Genomic DNA, 24,602 nt, shown 5'->3' with positions numbered 1-24,602 from the left:
TCCTGCATACATGCATCATGTTTAGTTTTTTTTTTTTTTTTTTTTTTTTTTTTTTTTTTTTTTTCGTGACATGGTCAAAATTATTTCTATGTTATCATATAACACAAACCTTTTATATTTTTTACATTTAATGATTCAAAAGAGGCCAACTAAAGTTTTATATGTTAAGTACATACACTTAAGTAATTCCTACGCATTGATATATTTTAAAACAACATTAATTTACATTATTCTGTTTTGTGATCTAAACTGTTGGTAAATCGATGATTGTGTGGTACATGATTAACTACTTTTTCTTAAAACCTGGAGCAAGCACATAGATATAATACTGACTGCATCGTGTAAACCATCTGGTTGGACCTGCAAAATTTTCCACTGCAATTGAGCATGAAATTTTCAGTTTGGGCCTGTATGATCAGGAGTACATTGTTTATTCAACTATTTATATTGTAAAACTTTGACTTAGTAGAAAGATGTAAAGGCAATGATAGGAGTAAGTAGACTTCTGCTCGCTTTCCTCTTCCCCCAACACACTTGCATGCACACCCACACACACATAAAAGGTGTTACTAATGCCCCTGTTAATGGCATCGAAAAATATTTACGAGTGAGTATGGTAAATTAGGTGCTTACTGCTATCTGGGATATTGTTTCAGGAGGTTTTTAACTGTAAATCTTGCTGAATTACAGTACTGGGTAACATTATAGTTTAGTAAACTACCTCTATACCCATTATAGTAACATTATTGAAGTATTAGAATAATGAGATCTGTTGATTAAAGATTGGGTTTGAAGGATGAGATTTCTTTAATTTTATGAAATGAGATATTTTTCCGTTCTTCTTTGGATTAACAAAGGAGTTTAGTTCGTAGATAAGATTCATGTACTAAATAAACGAAGAAAGATTTTTCTAGTACAAGGAAAATGGGAAACAGTAGAAAAAATGTTAGGTGACAATGCAGCAGAATTAAAGTTGTAATGATGAAATGTGCTGTAGAAGTGCACAATTTTTGTAGTAAATTAGGTGTACTGGCAGTGTGCATTTATAAGAACTGAGGCATGATAAAAATAATTTTTAAAAAGAAAGTAGTATTATTGGCTTCTACCAGAGAGGCAGTACACTCAAGGCTGAACTTTTAGATTGGGCAGAAACTGGGTACCTGGTGTCCAATTACCCATGAAATTGTCCTGGTACCCAAGATTTTGGGTACTTGGAAAAATGGGTACCCGGTTATGAACAGGATTAAGGAATCAAAGTTCTTAGCTCAACAATAGGGATCGAAATTCAAGCAAGACAAAGCAGCTAGGTAGCTGATCATGGAGTGCGGTATGGGTGGTTATTCAACAGCTAATTACATGAGCATTATGGCTAATCATGGGCGGTTATTCAAAGACATGGAGCACTCTTGCAAGTTGTGGGAAAGGGGATTCGGTTGTGTGGAAGTTAATATGACCTGTTATGTGGGCTGAATTGTGAGAAATTATGCAAAGAGGTTACTTGGTAGCTGCTTCATACATGGAGTTACAAGTCATACATGGAAGTTATAGGCTGGACGGATGCTAAGGAGTTTACATTAGTTAGAAGCAAGGGAGTTGAAGAATATGGAGGAGGATTCTAGAAAGGTTGAATACGGTTCTCTTGGTACAAGAAACAGATTCCTGATAGCCAAGTCATCAATTCTGTGATTTGTAACTTAAATTTCAGAAATTTTTTGTGTTGCATCCTTATAAATAGTCTACCTTGCATTCATTTAAAGTAGTTGAAAGTTTATAAAATTCTGAACTTGTGTTCATCCTTTGTCTTGATTTGGATTCTTGTATTGAAATTCAGCTTTAAGAAAGTTTTTATGCTTAAGTCTTGAATCTTACATATGTTCTTAGTAGCCTCTAAGTCTTAGCATGGTGTGTCTGTATCTCTAAGCATTGGAATTTGCCTAACTATCCTTCTATACTTCATACAATCGCCTCCCATTTGGATAGTCATTGTGGTGTTGCCGTATCGATATTATTCATCTATTCATCTCTAATTCTCTTCATTTTCCCAACATATCCACTGAAACCAAATATATTACAAATTCTGTCCAAATTCTGCACCATCGCAACTTTATCCAAATCGATTCCTATTTGATTCCAATTGTGGTGAAATTATGTATCAATTAATTTCATCTATAATTCATTAGCATAATCATTTACTTTCTAATCCTTCCCAACATTCATCGCACATGTTCTTCAAAATATCAAAAACAACATAAAAATCAGTTTTCAATGCAATATTTCAACCCTTGTGATCTATCCTTATCGATCTTGTTTTTTGACCTTGTATGCAACCTCGGGTCTCGAGCTTACATACTGCAATTAAGTACAATACATGAGCTCAGTTGTGGCAATGGGGCTTTACATTTATATGTAGTTTCAGCTTGACAGCTAATGGAATTTTGGTTTGTTAAATGCTTTCTAACCAAGTGCCAAGTTGAATTTTTAACATTGGTAATCTGAATGCAAGGGTGTTAACTGTTAACTGAATAAATTTGGATCAATCACTTGCTAAGCCGTTGACTGTAGTTGTGACAAATTTGTAGCAATATGGGAGGAAAATTTTTATAATGCTCATAGGGTCACTGTACTTGCGTTTAAGTACCTTTTTTCCTTTAATGTCATTTAGCATATTTTACTTTTTCTTTAGTATTATTTTATAACACGCCTGCAATAGTATCTTGTATTCTCTGAACATGTGATAAAATAGAAAATATATACATTTCTACATGAACCATTTCATGAAAAGTCTTTTTTAAGAGTTTTTTGGATTGAGGCCATTCGCTTACCCCCCCCTCCTACTCTGTATAATTCTTCACCAGGTGGGCATGTTGATAACAGTATCAGAATTATATCTTCTGATGGAGCAAAGACCGTTGAGACAGCAATAGGACACTGTGCTCCTGTGACATGCTTGGGTCTCTCATCAGATAGCAATTACCTTGTGACTGGGTCTCGAGATACCACTGTATTGTTGTGGAGGATACACCGTACAGTTGCATCTCTTTCTACTAATATTTCTGAATCTCCAAATGCATCCGGTAGTACTTCAAATAGCACTAATACTTCAGCAAGTACCTTAGACAAAAGCAGAAAACGACGAATTGAAGGACCCATACATGTCTTACGTGGTCATTATGCTGAAGTTCTGTCTTGTTGTGTCAGCTCAGACCTTGGAGTAGTTGTTTCCTGCTCTCAATCGCCAGATATTTTATTGCATTCTATCAGAAGGGGTCGCTTGCTCAGAAGGCTAGCTGGTGTGCAGGCTGACTCTGTCTGCCTTTCATCTGATGGCATTATAATGGTTTGGAATCAATCACTTCATATGCTCAGCACCTATACTCTCAATGGCATTGCTGTAGCCAGGGTGCAGCTTCCCTTATTGGGAACCGTTAGTTGCATGGAAATTTCTTTTGATGGTCAGACTGCCTTGGTTGGGGTGAATTCCTGTCATAAGAAGGAAGGATCTCTTGAAAGTAGCAGATCTTGGAAGTCAAACCAACTGGAAGCTGTAGCAGCTTTTTCCACCAGATTGGATGTGAAGCAAGACGAGCATATATTAGATATAGCTTCACCTTCAATATGCTTTCTTGATCTATATACTCTTAAGGTAAATTTAAATGAGTGCTTGTTTGCTTGGTTGCTCTTTGCCTCTTTTTTGATTGAGAATTCAAATGGGACATGAGCAAAATAAGTCAAGATTTACTAAAATTAATTAGAACTACAAAAAGATATGCAAAATTTCCAATATGTTCCTACTGACAAGTGACAAGTCTCTGTTGACAGGAGCTACATACATTGAATCTTCAAGCTGGACAGGATATTACAGCCATTGCTTTGAACAAAGACAACACTAATCTTTTGGTTTCTACAATGGATAGGCAATTGATAATTTTTACAGACCCAGCTGTAAGTTCAAAATAACTGGGCGTTATCCTTGCTCTCCTAATCCTAAGACTCTTTGAGAAAATGATTTATACAATCCACCGACACACATTAACAGTTCTTTCATTTTCTCCTGCTGGCCTTGGGATTCTTTGTAAAAATAACCGTATTTAATTTTGCTTGATGATACATGGCAGTAGTGGTTTTCTTTCCATATGTTGAACAGTAACACTACTTCATATATCAACTGAATGTCTTGTGTCTCCTTAGGTTCCTTTGTTCCCTTTTAAGAGGGTCTGGGATCAAAGACGCAAATGTTGACTGCTTAAATTCTTTATTACACAATACATATACACATGCAATCACAGATATACATACGCATAGAATCGGAAACATACATAGTACATGCACACCTACACAGAGGGACCCAACTAAAGAGTTTGATATTCTAGGGATTGTTATGTGCTTTGTACCTGGATGCCTTTTACGGGGAAGAGACAACTGTTCAAAAGATAGTTTCAAAGAGTTTTCACATAGACTGATAGACATACTGAATAATCAGGTGGGTTCTTTATGATATTGATTGGTCTAAGCAAAGCTTCTCTAAAGGATAAAAGTAGGATATCGAGTGATATGAGGATGCCAGGATCAGAAACTTTACGTGATTCTTCTTGCTGCTGTGCAATTTGTTAGACAGTGCTGCATTTTATCTACTTAGTTATCACTTCAAATTGTAAGTTAGAACGCGCCAAACATTTTAGAAATCTATTGGGTGGTTTTTGTACCGCGCTAGCCTAATTAGGATCCCATGCTATCTTGCTCATGATGATGCTTTACCCCTTAAACTTAATAATTGCTGGGTTTAAAGTTACTGATCCTCTGTAATGAAGAGATATTACGTTATTTGCTTATTTGGTTAGGCTCCTAGGGAAGAGGTTTTGGGTTTAATCTGTAACCATTATTATGTTCGCTTGTTGCATGCAGTTAAGCTTAAAAGTGGTGGATCAGATGCTCAAGCTTGGTTGGGAAGGCGATGGACTTAGCCCTCTCATTAAATGATTTCACCATTTTTTATTTGGTTCTATTTCTTTGGAACTCTTCGAAGAGGTAAAGTGGAGCTATGTCTGTATTCTGGTTGCCACATTTTTTTATACGTTGCATCTATATTGGTGTGATTGTAGTATATGTAGCCTACTTCATGTATTAACACGATTTGAAAAAATTAGGATCGGTAGGTAAATTTTTTATTTTTTTTTGACTTGATCGAGTTGTAAAAAATTCGGTATCCTTTTAGATTAGGCTTTGTAAATCCTCAATTCAATTTTGGTTTTTTTTTTTAATGTATATGAGGCTATAGATATCACATCTTTTGTATGATAGATTGCGATTTGGTTGTAACTCTTCAGTCATTGCTTCAAATTACATAAGCGTTGAAGCGGAGTTATTTTGCAGACACATAACTGAAATTGTTGTCGCGACTTGCGCATTTGACGGTACTCATGCCTTCTTCTCAGTTTGCCTCTAATATCATTGCTGAGAATAAGGTTGTGAGCCTTTTTAGAGCAGGATTTTTGCCAAAAGTAATGCAAAAATTAACCTAAATTCAAACTTTGGCCCCACATATTTATATATTCTCACTATATAGTCCACATAATACCAAATAATGGACTACCCATGTCAAAAAACATTTATTTTGTGAGTGGTTATAATCAGATAATTGTTGCCGGTGCGAGCGACTCAAAAGCAGCTCAATAAAAGAAACCGCCTACATTGTGAGCGTTCTATACCAAAGATGGTCATGGGTCGAATTTGGGTCAGATCAAATCAAATTTGAATTCAAACTCATTAATTTTTTGTGGACTCATACTCGGATCCAGACACTTAGGGTATGAAAATGTTGCATTCTGACATAAACTTGGGTCTTAAATAAGTCTTTATTCAATTATTCATACTTAATTTTTTTTTACATTTTAAAAGTTTTATCAGTATTATAATAGGTCGTTGAGTTGTATATAATTCATACTTAAAATTTATTTTGATGTGTATAATAGGTTGGATCTAAAGCAACTCTAGCAGATCTAAGACAGGCCTAGCGGATTTGAGTCTTGAATGGTCTAGATTTGGGATCAGGTTCGAATCTGAAGACCCTAGACCTAAATTCTGTTGTGATTTAGAGCATATAATTGTTTTGGGATTTAATAAATTAATTAGATCAAATAAATTAATTAAGTATATAATTAATTGGACATATCCCAATATTGCAAAGTTACTGTTTTTGAGAAATGTGTTTTTCACTGATCGCGAAAAGGGTCGCAAGTCGCAAACTTTCCAAGCAAAGTTTCTGTTTCGGAAAATACATAAGTTGTGGGTCGCGACTTTCCTTCCTCACTGACTGTTAGTTATGCTATAATTACTTACAGTTAATATGGTTATATTAACTGAATATATTGGGATAGATTGATTTAATGTCAACATTGGTTCGTTAATTGATGTTTCGGTTCATGAAGAGACATATTACTTCATGAATGGTTGTATGCTCTTCTATAAATATAGAAGGCATGTGTAAGTTATATCTTACATGAAACATACATGGAAAATACATGAATTTTCTGAATTTCTTATCCTCTCTAGTACTTTACGTAGATAACTTACAATCCTTGATTGTAAATTTTGTTTCTTCTTCCATTTAAGTTTTCTCATGTCATTTTAATTTTTTTATGCTAGGAATTTAGTGTAATTCTTTGTATCTCAAAAACTAATTCCGGCATACATTCCCAAGCACCGTAGTAGAAGGAAAATGATGTTTTAAGATAGAGCATTTCGCCTAAAATTAATATCAAGTCCAATTCAAAATCTTCTTGGTATTATGCTCGATATATAGTGATTTCCGTTGATGAAGTTCGCATTTGGTGTATGTTAAGCAAAGGTTTGAACTAGTCATGTGTAGTTTATAACGTACTAAATTTATACAACTTTGTTTTAAGTTTGATTAATAATTTAAAGTTGCATTTTTACAACAATCTAAAACATCATGTTTCTAAAATAAGTATCGCAAGTCTCAAAAGTAATAATCAAAAACTTTGTCAAACTTGACAAATTTGTTGAGAAAGTTTTAAAGTTTGCTTTTGTGAAAAGTACATCATAGACGGGTGATAAGATGATCGTAGAGATTCTTGAAAAGATGCATTAATTCAATAAAGCGACATGTTGGTTCATTAAAGGATGCGTTAGTTCATGAAGGGTTGCGTTGTTTCTTGTTTCGATCAAGGTATAGAAGAAAGATTGTCAAAGTTACATAATATAGATGGTATTTCTCAAGAATGTAATTGCCGGTGATATCTACAAGTCAAGTAATATCTTTAATACTATTACATTAAGTAGAAGTTATTAAGTTCTCTATGATATTTTCATATGTTTATTATATATATGTTTATTAAAAAAAAAAAAAAGCTAAAAAGGCAGACAGCTAGCTATACAGATTACCGACCAGTTTCCGACTAAAGGTTGGTCGCAAATCAGTCGGTAATTGTAAAGCTGTTCCCCATAGATACGCCTATCAGAGCATCTTTGACTGAATTTCAAATTTTGAAATTCAAATTTCCAACTGATCAGCGACCAGAAACTGGTCAGAATTTAGTCGGTATATTATTAAAAAAATATAATTAATAAGCTATTAGGACGACCATTTTTTCATGAAAATTATAAAACTAGACACAAATAGTAGTTTTTCTTAATTATATCCTCGTATGTACTATAAAAAAGTGGAAATGTTAAATATATGTTTCTCCAATCAAATGAAATTAAGCATTTTAAATTTTACTTATTGCTTTTGTTGCAACATCAAATTTGCTAAGAAAAATTTGCGAATCAAAGCTTTGAAACTATGCACTTTTGCGAATTACAGCCTTAAAATATAAACATATAGGCCGTAATTAGCACAAGTGCGCAATTTAAAAGCTTCAATTCACAAATTATTCTTTTACTAATTTTAGTAAGATTTATTTGTTGCAACTTAATATAAGTAAATAATATGATTCTTAATTTCATTAAATTTGAGGAACATATTTTCATCATTTCTAACACATTTTTACAGTACATACAAGAATATAATTAAGAAAAACTACAATTTCGGGTAATTACTTATAATTATTAAAAAAAAAAGGCCTCACCTAAAAGCTTATTAAAAAAAATTCAAAATAAATACAACATATCATAACATAATAAATAATGCATATAACTAAAATATAACTAACATTAAATTAATGAAAATAAAACTAAAATTCACGAAACGATAAATATAAAAAAAACACACACACACTTTGATAGTGTTAAGAATACTAGTTAATTTTGAGAGCTAATGTAAATATGATAATTTTGTATGAAAGAAATTAAATTATTTAGGAGAAATAAAGTTTTATAGAGAGTGAGATGTAAAATGAGTGAAAAACAATTGTTTCGTTGGTTGAGGGTATTTATAGAAGGAATACTAGTTTTTCCGACTAATCACCAACAAACTTCTTGTAATATTTGGGAATTTATATTTTAAGACGGGTGAGTTTAAGAGAGTTATTTATGCGAGAACGATAATATATATATATATATATATATATATATATATATATATATATATATATATATATATATATATATATACATATATATATATATATATATATATATATATATATATATATACATATATATATATATATATATATATATATATATATATATATATATATATGTATATATATATATATATGTATATATATATATATATATATATATATATATATATATATATATATATATATATATATATGTATATATATATATATATATGTATATATATATATATATATATATATATATATATATATATATATGTATATATATATATATATATGTATATATATATATATGTATATATATATATATATATATATATATATATATATATATATATATATATATATATATATATATAATTTTAAAAAAAAAGATATATAAAAATAAAATAAAAACCCAGAAACCCCTTTCTCCTTCCTTATTTCCTTTCTTCTTCCTTATTCGTATGAACCCAAAGAAATCAGGCACCATTCTTTCTTCTTCTTCTTCAGTCGAATACATCAAGAAGCGTAAGAAGATTTTCGATCCGTGCCAGAAACAAGCTACAGACCAACATTCTTCTTCTACATTCTCGCCATTCTCTCTGAATTGGCGGAGTTCTCACTTCTTCCTCAATTCAATCTATTGATTTTTCGAGTGAACCAAGTTCCATGGATGCTCTACTCTTCTTATAGATTGTTGGTATAAACAAACTAAGGTTTGAATCGTTTAATTTCTAGATTCAAACCTTAGCGAGCTTGGATTGGATTTTCATGTAATATCAACATTCTTGTAGGATTTTATTCTATTGAAATGGTAAACAACATAGCAGCAGCCGAGAAACCCCTTCCTTTGATCTGAATTCTGCCGAAATGAGGGGAAGTGAGTGAGATATGGTTTTTCTGTTTAAGCATAAAATCCAATTTGAAAATTAAGCTTTGAATCGTTTTCTTTCAATTCTTGCTGCTGCAAACAAAAGGTAATCCTTCTTGTTTTCTTTTTATGTTTTCTCAAATAACTATGCTCTTATTCATATAAAAGTTAGTTTCATTGATATACTTTCGCTTGCATATTCCTTTACTATATATAAAGTCCTAAATATCGATGAGTCTTGGAATTTATATAAATTAATTAGACGAGTTCTTGATTGAGAAATCTATGGAAACCTCAAGTATAATTGTATTTGTGTGTTTACTTTAATTTGAAAGAATCTAGTGATGATGTATATGTGATTGTAATAGATTGTGATTGAGGAGTTTTGAGGAAGAATTCTAAAATCAAATGTAATTTGGGTTTTATGATGTATAAATGGTAGATTGTGGAATATTGAAACAATTTGTTGGTATTGTTAAGTAGTATGAAATTTTGCAAAGATAGAATATTAATAGGATGATTGGATGTAGGAAGATTATGGAAACTTGACGTTCTTGAATATTAAGAGATTCTTGTGAAATTACTAATGGTGGATAAATTTTGTTGTCAATATTAATCAAATAGTTGGGTAAATGTAAGTGTTAGGTATAACCCTTGATTATATAAGATTGGTTGTTCTTGTGAGTATCTAGGGTTTGTGTGGAAATTAGTAGTTGAATGGATAAACTAGCTATATTCTTCTTTTTGGATAGTTTGTTATTCTTGATTGGTTTCTAGGTTTTGAGTCTAGATGAACATAGAAATGTTTGAATTGGAAATGCAAAGGGGATTGTGGAGACGTACGATCTTTACAAGAGTATAAGCTAATTTTAAATAAGGTTATATATTTTCTTATGATTTTTGGGGGTTAGAGTCATAACTGCGCAATCTTTGAAATTAGAAATATTAGAATAGAAGATGGAACTAAGATGCGGTCTTAGGAGGAGATGCAATGAGCTATATGAACCTAGTTTGTAGTATCGAACGCTTTGTTGTGATGTTATGTTTGTTATGCTTCAGGAGGCGACGTCATCGAGGAACCATTCTAGCTGTTAGCCGTGAACCGATCACGGCTCTTTGAAGCGTCTTGTTGGTGAGTAGTAGCTGTCCCTTAAAGGGTCTGGCCAGACTACTTTTTGTGTAAACTCATTTTATCAAAGTTCTTTTGAAATTGAAAATTTTGAGACAAATGTTGTTGTGATTGCTTATGTTGATATTATGATATGGTCAATGGATCGGGCTTGCGAGCTGGTCATTGACGGAGTTGAGGAACATTATTCCTTACTCCCTGTTTTTGAAGCGAATTGTCATTCAGATATTGACTAGCTTCACCCGAGAGTGACATAGTCTTAGAGCTATGGATGTTCCTCTCAACTAGACTCCCTGTGCGCACATAGATCTAGGAAACTGATGTTGTTTTTAAACCTATGATTTGAATTACTATGTTTTGTTGTTTTGGATTGTTACTTCTCATTCATTTTAATCTGACCTCCTGTTGTTTCCATCTTTTAGTTTGATTACAGATCGGAACCGGTCCGGAACGATGGGTTAGCGATGTTGGATAGCATTTCAAGGATGGATATTGAGCTGAGCCCGTAGGAATTCATAGATTTGTAATAGGATTTCGGATAAATGTACATTAGATTTGGTTGTGTTGGTTATATTCGACTTGTAGAGAATTGTATGTTCATCTTGTGTTTTAGTTAGATGTTTGTTTTGAGATTTAGCTGAGTTGGTCACGTTAAAGAGCTTGTGACCCCTTTGCTCAAGTTTTGGGAGTATGATTTCAGTTTCTTGGGAAATGAACCCCGTGATAACCCTGTTTACTCAGTCAACGGTAAGTCGGGTTGTTACACTTCTCCTCTCTGAAAATGCCAACTAATTTCCGACCATTCTAGCGGTCGGAAAAATACCGACTCTTTTTTTATTCGGTAAGCAATCAGAAGTTCATACCAAGTACATGTTAGTAGGAATTTAGTCGGAAATTCCGACTGTTTGAATTTAGTCGTTAATTTGGTCGGAAAATTTTGACTATTTATGGGTAATCGGAATAATCAGTGGGTAAGTTGCGTTTTTTTTTTGTAGTGAAGGTTAATATTAAATGTTTTACTTATTTTAAAATGTTTGATTTTATGGTTGAATAATATTTATATTTTATCAAACTTCAAACCGGTTTCCTTAAATAAAAGGAAAAGGAAGGTCCTTATTATTTGGGTACAAAAGAAATTTATTTTGAATTATCTCAAAGTTCAAAAAAAGAATGTATCTATATAGATTATGTTATTTATAACATCTACTATGAGTTCTAATCATTAGAACAAGGGATACTATACATTAAGGATATTGATAACTAACTAAAATATAACTAACATTCAATTAATGAAAATAAAACTAAAATTCATGAAACGATAAATAATGTAATTAACAGAAAAAAAAAATAAAAACCTTGATAGTGTTAAAAATACTTGTTAATTTTGAGAGATAATGTAAATATGATCATTTTGTATGAAAGAAATTAAAGTATTTAGGAGAAAGAAAGTTTTATAGAGAGTGAGATGTGAAATGAGTGAATAAAAATTGTTTCGTTGGTTGAGGGTATTTATAAATGGAATACGAGTTTTTCAGACTAATCACCGACAACCCTCCGACAAACTTCTCTTTTCCGAAAATGTCGACTAACTTCCGACCATTGTAGCGGTCGGAAAAATACCGACTCTTTTTTTATTCGGTATGCAATCAGAAGTTCCTACCAAGTACATGTTAGTAGGAATTTAGTCGGAAATTCCGATTGTTTGAGTTTAGTCGTTAATTTGGTCGTAAAACTCCGACTATTTGTGGGTAGTCGGAATAATCAGTCGGTAAGTTGCGTTTTTTTTTTGTAGTGAAGGTTAATATTAAATGTTTTGCTTATCTTAAAATGTTGGGTTTTATGGTTGAATAATATTTATATTTTATCAAACTTCAAACCGGTTTCCTTAAATAAAAGGAAAAGGAAGGTCCTTATTATTTGGGTACAAAGGAAATTAATTTTGAATTATCTCAAATTTCAAAAAAAATGAATGTATCTATATAGATTTTGTTATTTATAACATCTACTATGAGTTCTAATCATTAGAACAAGGGATACTATATATTAATGATATTGATTATAATGTCAAGTGATGCAATGTTTATTTGGAAATTTATTTGGAAAAATTGTTGAGAATAATCTCTACTTTTGACGTTTTCCTTTGAATAACTCCTACTTTTGATTATTTATGAAAAATCGGAACTTTTCACCTTAGTCATAGCATCCCCATCGAAATTGTGACCGGCTACAGCAGGTTGAAAAGTTGCGTTTAATGTCTTCACCAAAATAACCTTCTTCAAAATTCAATTACATGCCAATTTGAATTACATCCCAATTCATTTCACCCCCAAAATTCTAGGGTTCATCCTCAACTCCCCAATTTGCATTTCCCAAATTCTAGGGTTCATCATTTCACTCCCAAATTCAAAGAAGGAAGGTTGAATCTGGTTGTTTTTGTTGTTATTCTTCATAAAAATGGTAAGCTGCTATTCTCATGGAGGTTTCGGTATTATTATTTGTGGATTTCTGCTTAAATTTTCGAATAGTCACCCTTAGCCTTCAATTTTCGAATTTCTGCTATTCAATTACATCCCAATTGATGTTGATATGCGAATTTCTGCTATTCTTAAATGTGCAAATTTCTGTTTAACAATGGAGAAAAAAACAAAGTAAAGGGATGAACTGAATTTTCTCTCTCTTAAAGTTGGGTTTAACAATGCAGAAAAAAACAATGAGAATTTATTTTTGCAAAAGAAAAAGAGAAAAAAAAAAAACAAAGTAAAGCGATGAATTGAATTTTCTCTCTCCTAAAGTTGGGTTTAACAATGAAGATATGAAGTCAGAAGGATGAAAGAGATGGCAGCAAAAAGAAGGAAGATAACAGGTTAGAAACGGCTCTATCACATGCTGTAGCCGGCCACATTTTCGATGGAGTTGTTGTGAGCAAATAACGTGAAAGTTCGAATTATTCATGAATAATCAAAAGTAGGGGGATATTCACAGGAAAACTTAAAAAGTAGGGATTATTCTCAACAATTTTTCCAATTTATTTTCAATGATAAATAGGTTTGTATAACTACAAGAATGTACAAAAGATTATGGCATTTTGATATATTTTAGTTTGATTTGCAAAATCTTTTAATAAAACATGTTAATTATCAAAAGAGAAGGTATAATTTTGTTTTATTAAAGAAGTTTTTAAACAAAGTTTGGATTTAATAAAGGTTTCAAGGTAAAGGTTCTTTATTTTGTATTCATATTACTAATATGAAGGTTTACCTATGATTATTTATTGGGAAATTATCAATGGTAACGCTGTGTTTTTGCACTTTATCTTTGACACCCCTGCGTTTTTTCGACTATCAATGGAACCCCTAACATTTCATGCTAATTACAACCGTGACATTATTCAAGTTTTTGTCGTTATGTTGCCGTTAAATTCTTTTAAAAACAAATCATAGTCAGTTTAACGGTAAATAAATAACAAACTGACCATGGTTTGTTTTTAAAAGGATTTAACGGCAAATACTTGTATAATGTTACGGTTGTAATTAGCATGAAATGCTAGGGGTGGCATTGATAATCGAAAAAAAACAGGGGTATCAAAGATAAAGTGCAAAAACACAGTGGTACCATGGATAATTTCCCTTATTTATTTTGATACTTACTATTATAAGTTTAAGCTTTTTAAAATAAAGTCACATGGGAATATGCATTTTAGTAACTTAATCTCCAAGCAAGTATAACAATTTTTTATAGATTGATTTTCAAATAATATATGAAGATTTGTGAATATGTAATAAAATTCAATTTATTAAGTGTTATCATAATTAATATAATAGTTTTTTTGTTGAAATTATTTCAATGGGTGTATAGAAAATACAATTATTAAATAACTATGTGTATTTTCATATGTTGATCAAAGTATGTGTTTGTGGGGGAGGCATATCAAGTTTTGATCACCCAAGATAAACAAAGTTTTAGCTCATTTCACTATGATTTTAATGTTATTTGTCATGATTTTAGACAAATATATATGTAAACGGTATAAATATACTCATCTTTGTGATGTTTAATTTAAGCCAAAGTTGTGCACAAAAACGATCTAGAGTGATTGACAAGTGGCTTGGATACAGTATTGATAGTCGAGTGTAACTTTGATAATGATATGACATCTAATTGAAGCAAAGCCGAAAATTAGGGCTTATCAAAGAAGGGGTCACAATTCTTGACTATGTGAACAATGTTTAAAGTTAGATAACGTATTCTTACTAAGTTTAGGAATTTCATGGTTTAAATAAAATTGGATCATGCCCATCTTCCACACCATGAGTGACACCCAATTGAACGCTAGAAGAAACATCTAGTCTTGAATCCAATGTGGATTGATCGCGCATTAGATGTTAGGAAACAACACTTAAGGGATCCTTAGTTGCTTTATTCGTGATTGTTAGGTACATTTTATATTTAATTTTACCCCTATAAGTGGCTTGTTTAGCGTGAGGAAACTACATGTTATCGCATTGGTTTATTGGATTTTACGCTTGTTTTGTTGCTTTGGTATTTTATTTCATTTAAGGATCTAATCATCAATACCGAAGACAAACTAGCCCCTTTGGTTGCATACATTGCTCACCTAAACACCGAGGGCTCAAAGAAGTGAAACATCATGAGCCAAGCCACAAGAACAAGCCAAAAAGAAGCCAAAATAGATTCACTCGACCAGAATAGGCTCGAGCCAAAGTGGCTCGAGCAGCATTGCTCGATCCAGAAGCTGCGTATTACATATCTGAAGCTCGCTCCACCGGTCGAGCAAAGTTGGCTCGGGTCGAGCGAAGTGCATTCAAACGTCCAGAGCTTTTTGATCATCAACAGGGTTCAATCCAGGTGTAAAGTACATCTGCTCGACTGTTCGAGCAAGATGGCTCGAGTCGAGTGGAGCTAAATTTTACATTCTGTCCAATTTTTGATGTTTCTAATGTTGGACCTAATGGTGGCTCGACTGGTCGAGCGGGATTCTTTCGAGTCAAGCGAAATGGGCGGCAGCAGCATGTGCGATTTTTTTAAGTATCATTCGAGGTTCAATTACATTTGTTGCTTCTAATTGCCTATCCACTAGGGGCGGCACCCCCCCCTCCTATAAACTAGGGGTGGTGGAGCAATCGTGAAACCCCCCCCCCCCCCAACTTGTTTTTAAAGCCTATAAATAGAGAAGAGGAAGAGGGAGCTATCATCTTAGTTTTCACCTTTCACTTTGAGTAATTTCTATGTATTCTTCATAACTTTGCTTTCATTTCAATTGAGAATTAGTGTTAGCATGATAGCCGGCTTCTAGCGCGTAGTTAATACTAAGAACCAAGTTATACAAACAATATTTATAATCACCCAGATACTACTACAACGAGTGTTATGGTAAGTCAGGGGTCGAACCGCAAAGACAAGGGATGCTAGACTAAAGACTTGGTGTGGGAAGGTTATATGGAAGGTTGGTTGGTGGGTAAACTTAACTAATAACAAAAATAAAAAGCGAAACTCAACAATGAAAGACAAGCAGGGAGTAGACTATGTCCACCCTAGGATGGTCTATTGGAAATAAAGATAAGCAAGGTCAAGGGAGTTCGAACGATAATCAATCAAGACACTCTAGGTATCGAGAGGAAGTTGGTAACCCTATAAGCCACGCGAACAACCTATAATCGCCCTATGTCTCTCTAGGAGTGGCAGGACAAGATTCGAATCGAATATCTATCAACAAAGCAAACAAAGAAAGCATTAAAGGAATTGAAGAACATGAAAGTATTAAATCTAAACTAAGAAAGCATTAAATGAAAGTATTAAAGAAAAGCAATAGAAAGAAGCAATAGAAGAAAGCAATAAAGACATCAAAGCATTAAAGAAATAAACTTACATAAATGAAGTGACATGAAAGTAGATGAAAGCATAAATGAAGAACTATAAATCCATATTAGGGCAAAAACTAGAGAAAGCATTAAAGGGTTTAATGTTCTAAAATGAGGCACAAAGGCACTCAAACTAGGCATCCCCCTCTTTTTACAGAAATGAGGGGTATTTATAAGCTAAGAAACAAAAGGGGTAAAATTCCCTAAAAGCCCTCGGAGTTTGGTTTGCGAAGAAACGAAATCGCGCAGTCTAGGGCTTTTATTCGACCGAATTGAAGATCCATTCGCCCCAATGGGCACCCATTCGACCAAATGGGGCTCCATTCGGGGTTTCCAGCAAGTCCAGGCACTTTTTGATAGAGTTTTGAAGCCATTCGCCCGAATCCAGCACCATTCGCCATTTCCAGTAGGTTTTGAGCTATTTCCTTTGAATTCTTGAGCCCATTCGCCTGAGCTAGCTCCTGTTCGACCGAATGGGTGGTCAAATGGCTTTAAATCTTCTTCGAAGCATATCCTCGAAGTGTCAGAAGGTCTTGGAACTATGCACGGCTCTCGGGGATTACTTGGAGTGCTCGAAAATGCCTTGATATTCGTGTCTCTTCTTCTATTATGATGTCTAAGCCTCGACCTTGATCCATTTCACCTCAAAATCTCCAAAAATACCTGAAATAACCTTAAAACACTACGGGGGCAAGAACAAGGTAAAATCGAGTGTAAAACATATAAAACCAATGAGAAACTACGAGACTCAACACTATAAAGGGGATATAATTGTGCTCTAAATCGAGCACATCATAGCATAATTTCCATTTCAATTCAATTAAGTACTTTCACTTTCCAAATACAATCTTAACTTCATCCTTTATTGTAATATTTTGCAACTTGAAATTCTTCAACCATTGATGTACTATTATTGAAGCTTTTGGAAGGTTTTACTTTGAATCATCAAATCATCTTGTTCATTCTTAGATTGAACTAAAAAGAGTAACTTCTATCCTTGCTTATATTGTTTTCAATTCATGTCACTTAGTCATCTTTGATTATTTGTCTTTAAGTTTCATATATTCATGCTTGTAGTTCTTCAACTTATATTGCATTCATTTCTTTAGGCTACTCTAGTTTAATATATTCATCTATGATTCTTGGCTTGTTTGCAATCTACAATTGCAATATGAGTATGAGTGAGTAGTTTGTTTTGGCTTAGGCTAGGCATCATGTAACACCCTCAGAATAGGTCGGACTTTTGAAAAGTCCTTTAATGAAAAACATGAGCCAAAACCTACTCATGGGAGTGTTACCGCTACATCTATTTCTAATAAAATAAATGTAAGGCTTAACGACTAAAGAATAACTTAATAATTTTAAATCCAACAAAGGGTCTTACAACATAAGAAAAGACTGAAACGTAATTTGTGTCCATATAAAATTTAAACAACCTAAGGTAAAATTTAAAATGAAATATGACTCTAGTAAAAGCTATATTTTTAAGTGATCCTCACTCCGCGATTCCCATGCAATCAATAATCTGTAACATAAGAATGCATGAAAAACAAGGGAAAAACTCCCAAAATCAGAAAAACTGAGTAATTCCAACTCCATCCCGTAAGACGATTAAGTTTGAAAATGATTTAAGAAAATACAATATAATCAAATTGGAAATAATTTTAGAAAATAACATATAGCTGAGTTTAATAAAAAACAATTTGAGAAAATAATATATATAATATCACATAAACCAATTTATTAAATTGATAATTAATAATGACAAACACATAATCAATTTTTAATTTGAGGGAACGAGAACGCCAGTAGGCCGAGGCTTTACCCCTATACCTACTTCATCAAGAGGTCGTCACCCCAAATAATTCAAGGCCAGCAGAGTAGTCTCAGGGAAACCTAGTGTGCACACCCCTTCTACTTGGATCACAACAAATAGAAGGAAGACCAAACATCTTATCAAGTATCAGAAATAATAATACCTGTCGGCAGCTATACTAACCAAACAGGACAACCTGTTCATCACCCTTATACTTGGATCACAACAAATATAAGAGCTTCGTTTCCCTCATTTTACACTTTACGTGATTTAATATATTTTAATAATTAGTCGCGAGCACACAAACATGCAATCAAACATACATTATACATTTTATTTTATGATCATAAATTTTTCCCAATAAATATATATATCTCAGGAATATTCAACTGAAATCTCATTTTCCAAATCACCATTCTAACATCAATTGGTGGCAATAAGAATTAATATCATAAATATTTCTCTTCCAAATAAATCGTATCTAATTTCGTTATCAAAATAATAATATAAATTTTATCGAAATAAAAATTATAAATTCAAGTTTGACCAAAAAAAATAATAATAATAATAGTAAATATAATTTGAGAATATATAAAACATAACATCATATAAAATAATGTCATATCAAATCATGCACCCATTTAAACACATTAATTATCACGTAGCACATAATACTAACGGGATAGTCCTAATTAGATGGACATTGAGAATTACCTTGTCACGCGATCCTAGACAACGTACGCTTCTAATAATCTCTGTCTACGAATCCGCTGTCTACACGAGAAAATAATATATCTCAATTTAATACCCTGATCAACCCATTCAAAAAAAATAATTTAAAAGACTCCTTTTTATTTTATATACTTTATTTAAAAAAAAGAATAAATTTAAACATGTAATTTAAAATTGTAAGAGTAGTATAAAAGAGCAAGGTTAAAATAACATAGTTAACTCATTTTATTATAAGATTTAAAATTGTAAGGGTTAAAAAAAATAATAATAATCATAATTATTAAAAAAAAAAGAAGAGTGGGTGAGTCAGGAACCCACGAAAAGAAAGAAGAAAGGGAAGGAGGAGAGAGAAGGAGAAAGGGAGAAGGAAGAAGGAGAAGGTGTCGGCCGGCGGTGGTATTCCGGTGACCGTCGTATCGCCGGAAAGGCTAAGGTCAGAATTAATTTATTTTTTTTAATGCAAAATGTGTAATTTGGATTGAAATTGGTAGAACAATATTATAAAGAGATGAAATTTCATACCTTTAATATCAAAATCTTGCGTTTTCTTGACTGAATTTTAAGCAAATGGGAGATGGAGAAAGTAATTTGTAGGAGAAGAAGGAAGTGTGAGTAATAATGTGAATGAAATTAAGGGTTATTGGTTTAATTTATAAGAGGTAAGTAATGTCAGTTATAAGGTTTAGAGGGAGGAGTGGGAAGTTATTGTTAATGGGGAGTTATGTTTTCTTTTTTTTTTTTTTTTTAATTTTTCTGAAATTTATTTATTTTAAAAAAAAACGGTTGTTACACATCATCACCATGTATGTAGTTTGAATTTCTTTCTTTACCTTTGGCTTGCTTGGTTGTGTTGTTTATGGTTTAAGATGGATTTTGTTATCATGTTGTAGTGTCGTTGAATTGAGAACGAGAGTCGATATTTAACGATAATCTATGCTTAAAAGTTAAGACATCTCCATGAGAATAGGTAGATGCTTTGATTGGAAATGTTGAATGTGTGCTTCATGTCTTAAATTGTGCTTAGCTCCATGAGAATAGGTAGTTGAGTATGTTTAGGAAGCTTTTGTTGCTCGAGAGAGAACATTAGTACTTATGATACGTTCTTCCCCATAACAAAATATCCATGACCTTAGGTTAATGTTTAGTAAACACTACTTTGGTGAGAAAGCCTAGCCTATGCCTCTTAGCTTATTGATCATTTTATTATTGCCTTTAGTTCATTGTATCCTTATTTACTTTTATGCTTTATTTTCATTAAATCCTTTTAATTGCTTGTCTTAATTATTTCTATCTCCAAATATCATATTATAAGTTTTCGAACACACTAATCGATCGAGAAACTATTAACTTAACCCCCACTCCTTGTGGATTTGACCTGTACTTGTCGATGTACTACGCTACGCCGTGCACTTGCGATATTACTATTGAAGGGCGTAAAGTCCCAATTAGTGATGATAATACAAGGTAGTAGAATAGTCCCTCGAAGTCTCCATTATCTAGAGTTTGAAGATCTTTAGATTGAGTGCTTTATTCATAAAAGCATGGTAACCAGGAAAAGTTACCTATATAAGTTCGGGGTTTGCCCGTCTCAACGAAGTCAAGGAGCATATTTATGACTTCATTGGACTTATGAATAGTTATGGACACATGGGTTTTAATGTGTCACAGATGCAAGTTTAACGAATTATTCCATGAGGAAAACTCCTTCAATTGGTTGGATATATCTACCTAATTCTATCAAGACGGACATTAGGGGATATGATCAAATTGTAAAGATGCGTGGTACTAGGTGTCAATTCTATCCGAACGGACATTGGCATTGATGCATGGAATGGATTGGAAATTATGGATCGCAAAAGAGGAAAAAGGATTGAACACTTTAAATTGGGGAGATTGTTGTCATTTAGAGTGTATAATGGTTTCAACAATTGATAAATTAATTAAATCAAATAAATTAATTAAGTAAATAATTAATTGGACATATCCTAAAATTGCAAAGTTACTGTTTTTTAGGAATGTGTTTTTCACTGATAGCAAAAAGTCTTGCGGGTCGTGAGCTTTCCAAGTAAAGTTTCTGTTTTGAAAATACACAAGTCGCGACTTTCCGCACCGATCGTAAGTTTGCGGGTCGCGACTTTTGCGCTGGTTTTTACAAAGTTCATTTTATGCGGTTTTGTTAGATATGCTATAACTACCTACGATTAATATGGTTATATTAACTGAATATATTGGGATGGATTGATTTAATATCGACATTGGTTCGTAAATCGATGTTGCGATTCATGAAGAGACATATTACTTCATGAATGGTTGTATGCTCTTCTATAAATATAGAAGGCGTGTGTAAGTTATTTCCTACATGAAACATACATGGAAAATACATGCATTTTCTGAATTTCTTATTCTCTCTAGCACTTTACATAAAGAACTTACAATCCTCGATTGTAAATTTTCGTTTCTACTTCCATTTAAGTTTTCTGATGTCATTCTAATTTCCTTGTGCTAGGATTTTAGTGTAATTCTTTGTTTCTCAAAACATATTTCTGGCATACGTTCTCAAGCACCGTAGTAGGGAGAAAATGATCTTTTTGGATAGGGCATCTCGCCTAAAATTAATATAAAGTCCAATTCAAAATCCTCTTGTTACTATGTTTGATATATGGTGATTTCCTACGATGAAGTTTGCATTTGGTGTATGTTTAGCAAATGTTTGAACTTGTCATATGTAATTTGCATCCTACTAAGAATATGTAACTTTGTTTTATAAGTTTGATTAATAACTTAAAGTCACATTTTACAACAAATTCAGACACATTTATTTTTTTAGATCCAGAATCAAATTTGGATCCACAGGGTCTCAAGAATTGAACCCAATATGCCTTTCGACGAAGTGCATTTTGACTAATGCTAGGGATTACTTCTTCCTCCGCATTTTTAGTAGATATATTATCATCTACAAATTTTAGATTTTTCGTTCATGTAGTGTGTAAACAAAGGGTCTCCATTGTAACACAATTTTTATTAAATTACTAGTATACAAGGTTGTGTAATGCACGATGTTTGTAAGTATGGAAATACCTATATATATAAACTTTAAGAAAGATGTACTTGCATATTCTAGTTATCAAATTATAATATTGAAAAAACTATGCAATAATTGAGATAAGTTTTGATAACAACATACTTTTTGCTTAATTAAATAAATAATTATATTAATTATATATTATGTCCAAAAGTAAATTTCTTTATTAAATAAACAATTTTGTAAAAAAATTTTGTGTCAAAATTGACATGCTTGCAAACTTACTATCCACATAATCTAAGATTTCACTCATTCTAAATAAAATTAAAACACACGACAAAACTCTTAGAACAAGTCATTTGTTATTTTCCAACAATTAATAATATATTTAATGTTGAAATTCTTTAAATTAGTTGAAATAATTTATATTATAAAAGATATGCATTGCCATCTAGCTATATAAAATAGTTTATATTTTACAACTAAATTACTTGTAAAATAGTTGCAACTAAATCATGCATCGCTATGTAAAGTTTTCAAAGGCTTTTTAATTGGTTCATTTTTACTACTAAAATCTTTTAAAAACTTACCTTAAATACTCAAAATCATAATTAATATAATAAATTCTTTTGAATATCACGCAATCTCATTTGAGCTTGTAAAAAAAATGCTCCATTTGGCAAAATTCTATAAGATTTCCATTTGAAATTTTCAGTTTTTTTTATAATATTATATGTATATGTATATGTATGATGATTGTATGATTTAATCTAACAAATTATTTAGAAAACTTATGTTTAATACCTAAAATCATAATTAATGTAATAAAATCTTTTAAGTATCACACAATCACATTTTAACTTGTAAAAATATACCATTGGCAAAATTCTATAAAATCGCCATATGAAATTTTCTAGTTCTTTTATAGTATTGTATATGATATATGATTTTAATCTGTAAAAATGCTCAATTTGGGAAAACTCTATAAATTTGCCATATGAAAATTTTCAGTTTTTTATAGTATTGTATGATTGATAAATCAATAAGAGTGAATTATGTACTTATCTATTCAAATCATATAGAGACATTGGCGGATGTATGTTGGAGTCAAACGGTGTCACGTGCCCCTAGGCATTTTAAAAAAAATTAAGTAGAATTTTCTATTGGTAAGAGTAAAAGTGTAAAATTAATGTTGAAGTCTTTTGATGCATCCATTTTAGTAAGTTTGTCTTATTTATTTATTTTGTCTTACTTTTTTTATTAGGTCAATTGATTTATTTTGTTCCATTTCCTTTTATGGTATGTCGTATTTTAAATTTTAGCAAGTAAGGGTAAAACACTTGTTAATTTTACAAACGAAATTCTGCCCAAATTTCATTCATTAGTTGGTGCTCCTTGGAACTCCGAACCCTAGATCCGGCACTATTAATAGAGATACAATTTCAAGAATGGAAAATCTTGCTTTCAACACTCTAAATATTTTTCTATGCTAATTTTTTTAAAATAAAATTTATTACTTATCAAAGAACACAATGACAAGGAATCAAAACGGTGTAAAATCCTGAGTTCCAAACTCAAACTCTCACATAATTGTATCAGTTTAAAACTTAATTAGTACACCTTTTATGAAGGTTTCTACGCCTTATCCTTCATATGGATTGGAGTAAGAGAAAGAGCCTTAGAAACGCAAAATAGTAAACCTACAAAACAGTCGCTAGTACCAGCTGATACAATTATGGGTAGCTTACAACTCAGTATCAAACAAAACGGACATAATTGTACCAAGACACTAGTTAAACCCAATGACTGTGCATGTACTAAGCCTATTGGAATTGCTGACTCTTGCTTGAATGGAAAGAACCATCTTCAAATTAGAATAAACATAGATAACAAAGCATGGCAAGGTCATGATGAATCAAGAGAAGACCTTCCAGCAACACTCAAGCAGAATAGAAGCATACAGGCAGCAGAACAAGCAAAGTATCAGGCTGTCTGCCAGCCTACCTTGCGAGCTATGGGGAGATTGTCCTGGTGCATGTATGAGCATGAAAATTCAAAGAACGACAGCTTCATACATGAAATAAGAAGCCAAGACTCAGAGATGATGCTGAGAGTCCTCACAAAGCCCACAAGAGCAGCTGCAAGGTCATGTACTCGTCAGTGTATTGATAAAGGCTGACCAGTCGTAAAATACCCTATTTTATGTTTCTGTTTTGATTACCATGTATTACACGCGCTTTAATAAATAGGCATGGGGTTAGTTAAGTTTGTTAGGCTCCCCAAACTAGCCGTTAGAAGCTCTATATAAAGGGGCACCCTCATTGTATCAAAATTCAGATTTGGTTAATGAAATTTTCATTCAAGTAATTGTGTGCAATTACATACTGAGTGTGTTCTTTGCGAGTGAAGCAAAGAGGGTATTCAGTTGTTTTCCACGAGGGTTAAGAGAGTGAATATTAACTTGAGTGTGAGGAAGAGGCCAGTGACTGAGTGAAGGTCAATTGTTTCTATCCACGACATAGTTACATTCTGAGGAATTGTTCTTGTCACCCTTCTGTTTCATACAAACAGAAGGTTGTTCGTGCTTTTCGTTGTGTCAAGAGTGTTCTTGGCACCATTCTTGAA

The 24,602-nt window shown here is 32.3% G+C and overlaps 1 protein-coding gene and 1 long non-coding RNA gene across 3 annotated transcripts in view; both read left to right on the top strand.

Annotated features, from left to right (window-relative positions):
• Positions 1–5,857, top strand: part of LOC130809834 (BEACH domain-containing protein C2) — a 30,158-nt gene extending 24,301 nt beyond the window's left edge. For both annotated transcript variants that reach the window (XM_057675665.1, XM_057675666.1), the window contains exons 30-32: positions 2,856–3,643; positions 3,820–3,942; positions 4,903–5,857. In XM_057675665.1, the coding sequence (XP_057531648.1) occupies positions 2,856–3,643; positions 3,820–3,942; positions 4,903–4,977 (986 nt within the window). In that variant the 3' untranslated portion in view covers positions 4,978–5,857. The remainder of the gene's footprint in view (positions 1–2,855; positions 3,644–3,819; positions 3,943–4,902) is intronic.
• A 3,099-nt stretch (positions 5,858–8,956) lies between these two features.
• On the top strand, positions 8,957–11,647 carry LOC130809833 (uncharacterized). Its single transcript, XR_009040939.1, has 4 exons — positions 8,957–9,244; positions 9,323–9,505; positions 10,459–10,531; positions 10,951–11,647. It is a non-coding gene; the product is annotated as an uncharacterized LOC130809833 (long non-coding RNA).
• The last annotated feature ends 12,955 nt before the right edge of the window (positions 11,648–24,602 follow it).

The sequence above is a fragment of the Amaranthus tricolor genome, chromosome 4, assembly GCF_026212465.1.
Source record: "Amaranthus tricolor cultivar Red isolate AtriRed21 chromosome 4, ASM2621246v1, whole genome shotgun sequence".
Taxonomy (NCBI): domain Eukaryota; kingdom Viridiplantae; phylum Streptophyta; class Magnoliopsida; order Caryophyllales; family Amaranthaceae; genus Amaranthus; species Amaranthus tricolor.
Note: the sequence above shows the minus strand (reverse complement) of the source record. Positions and strands in the feature narration are given on the sequence as shown.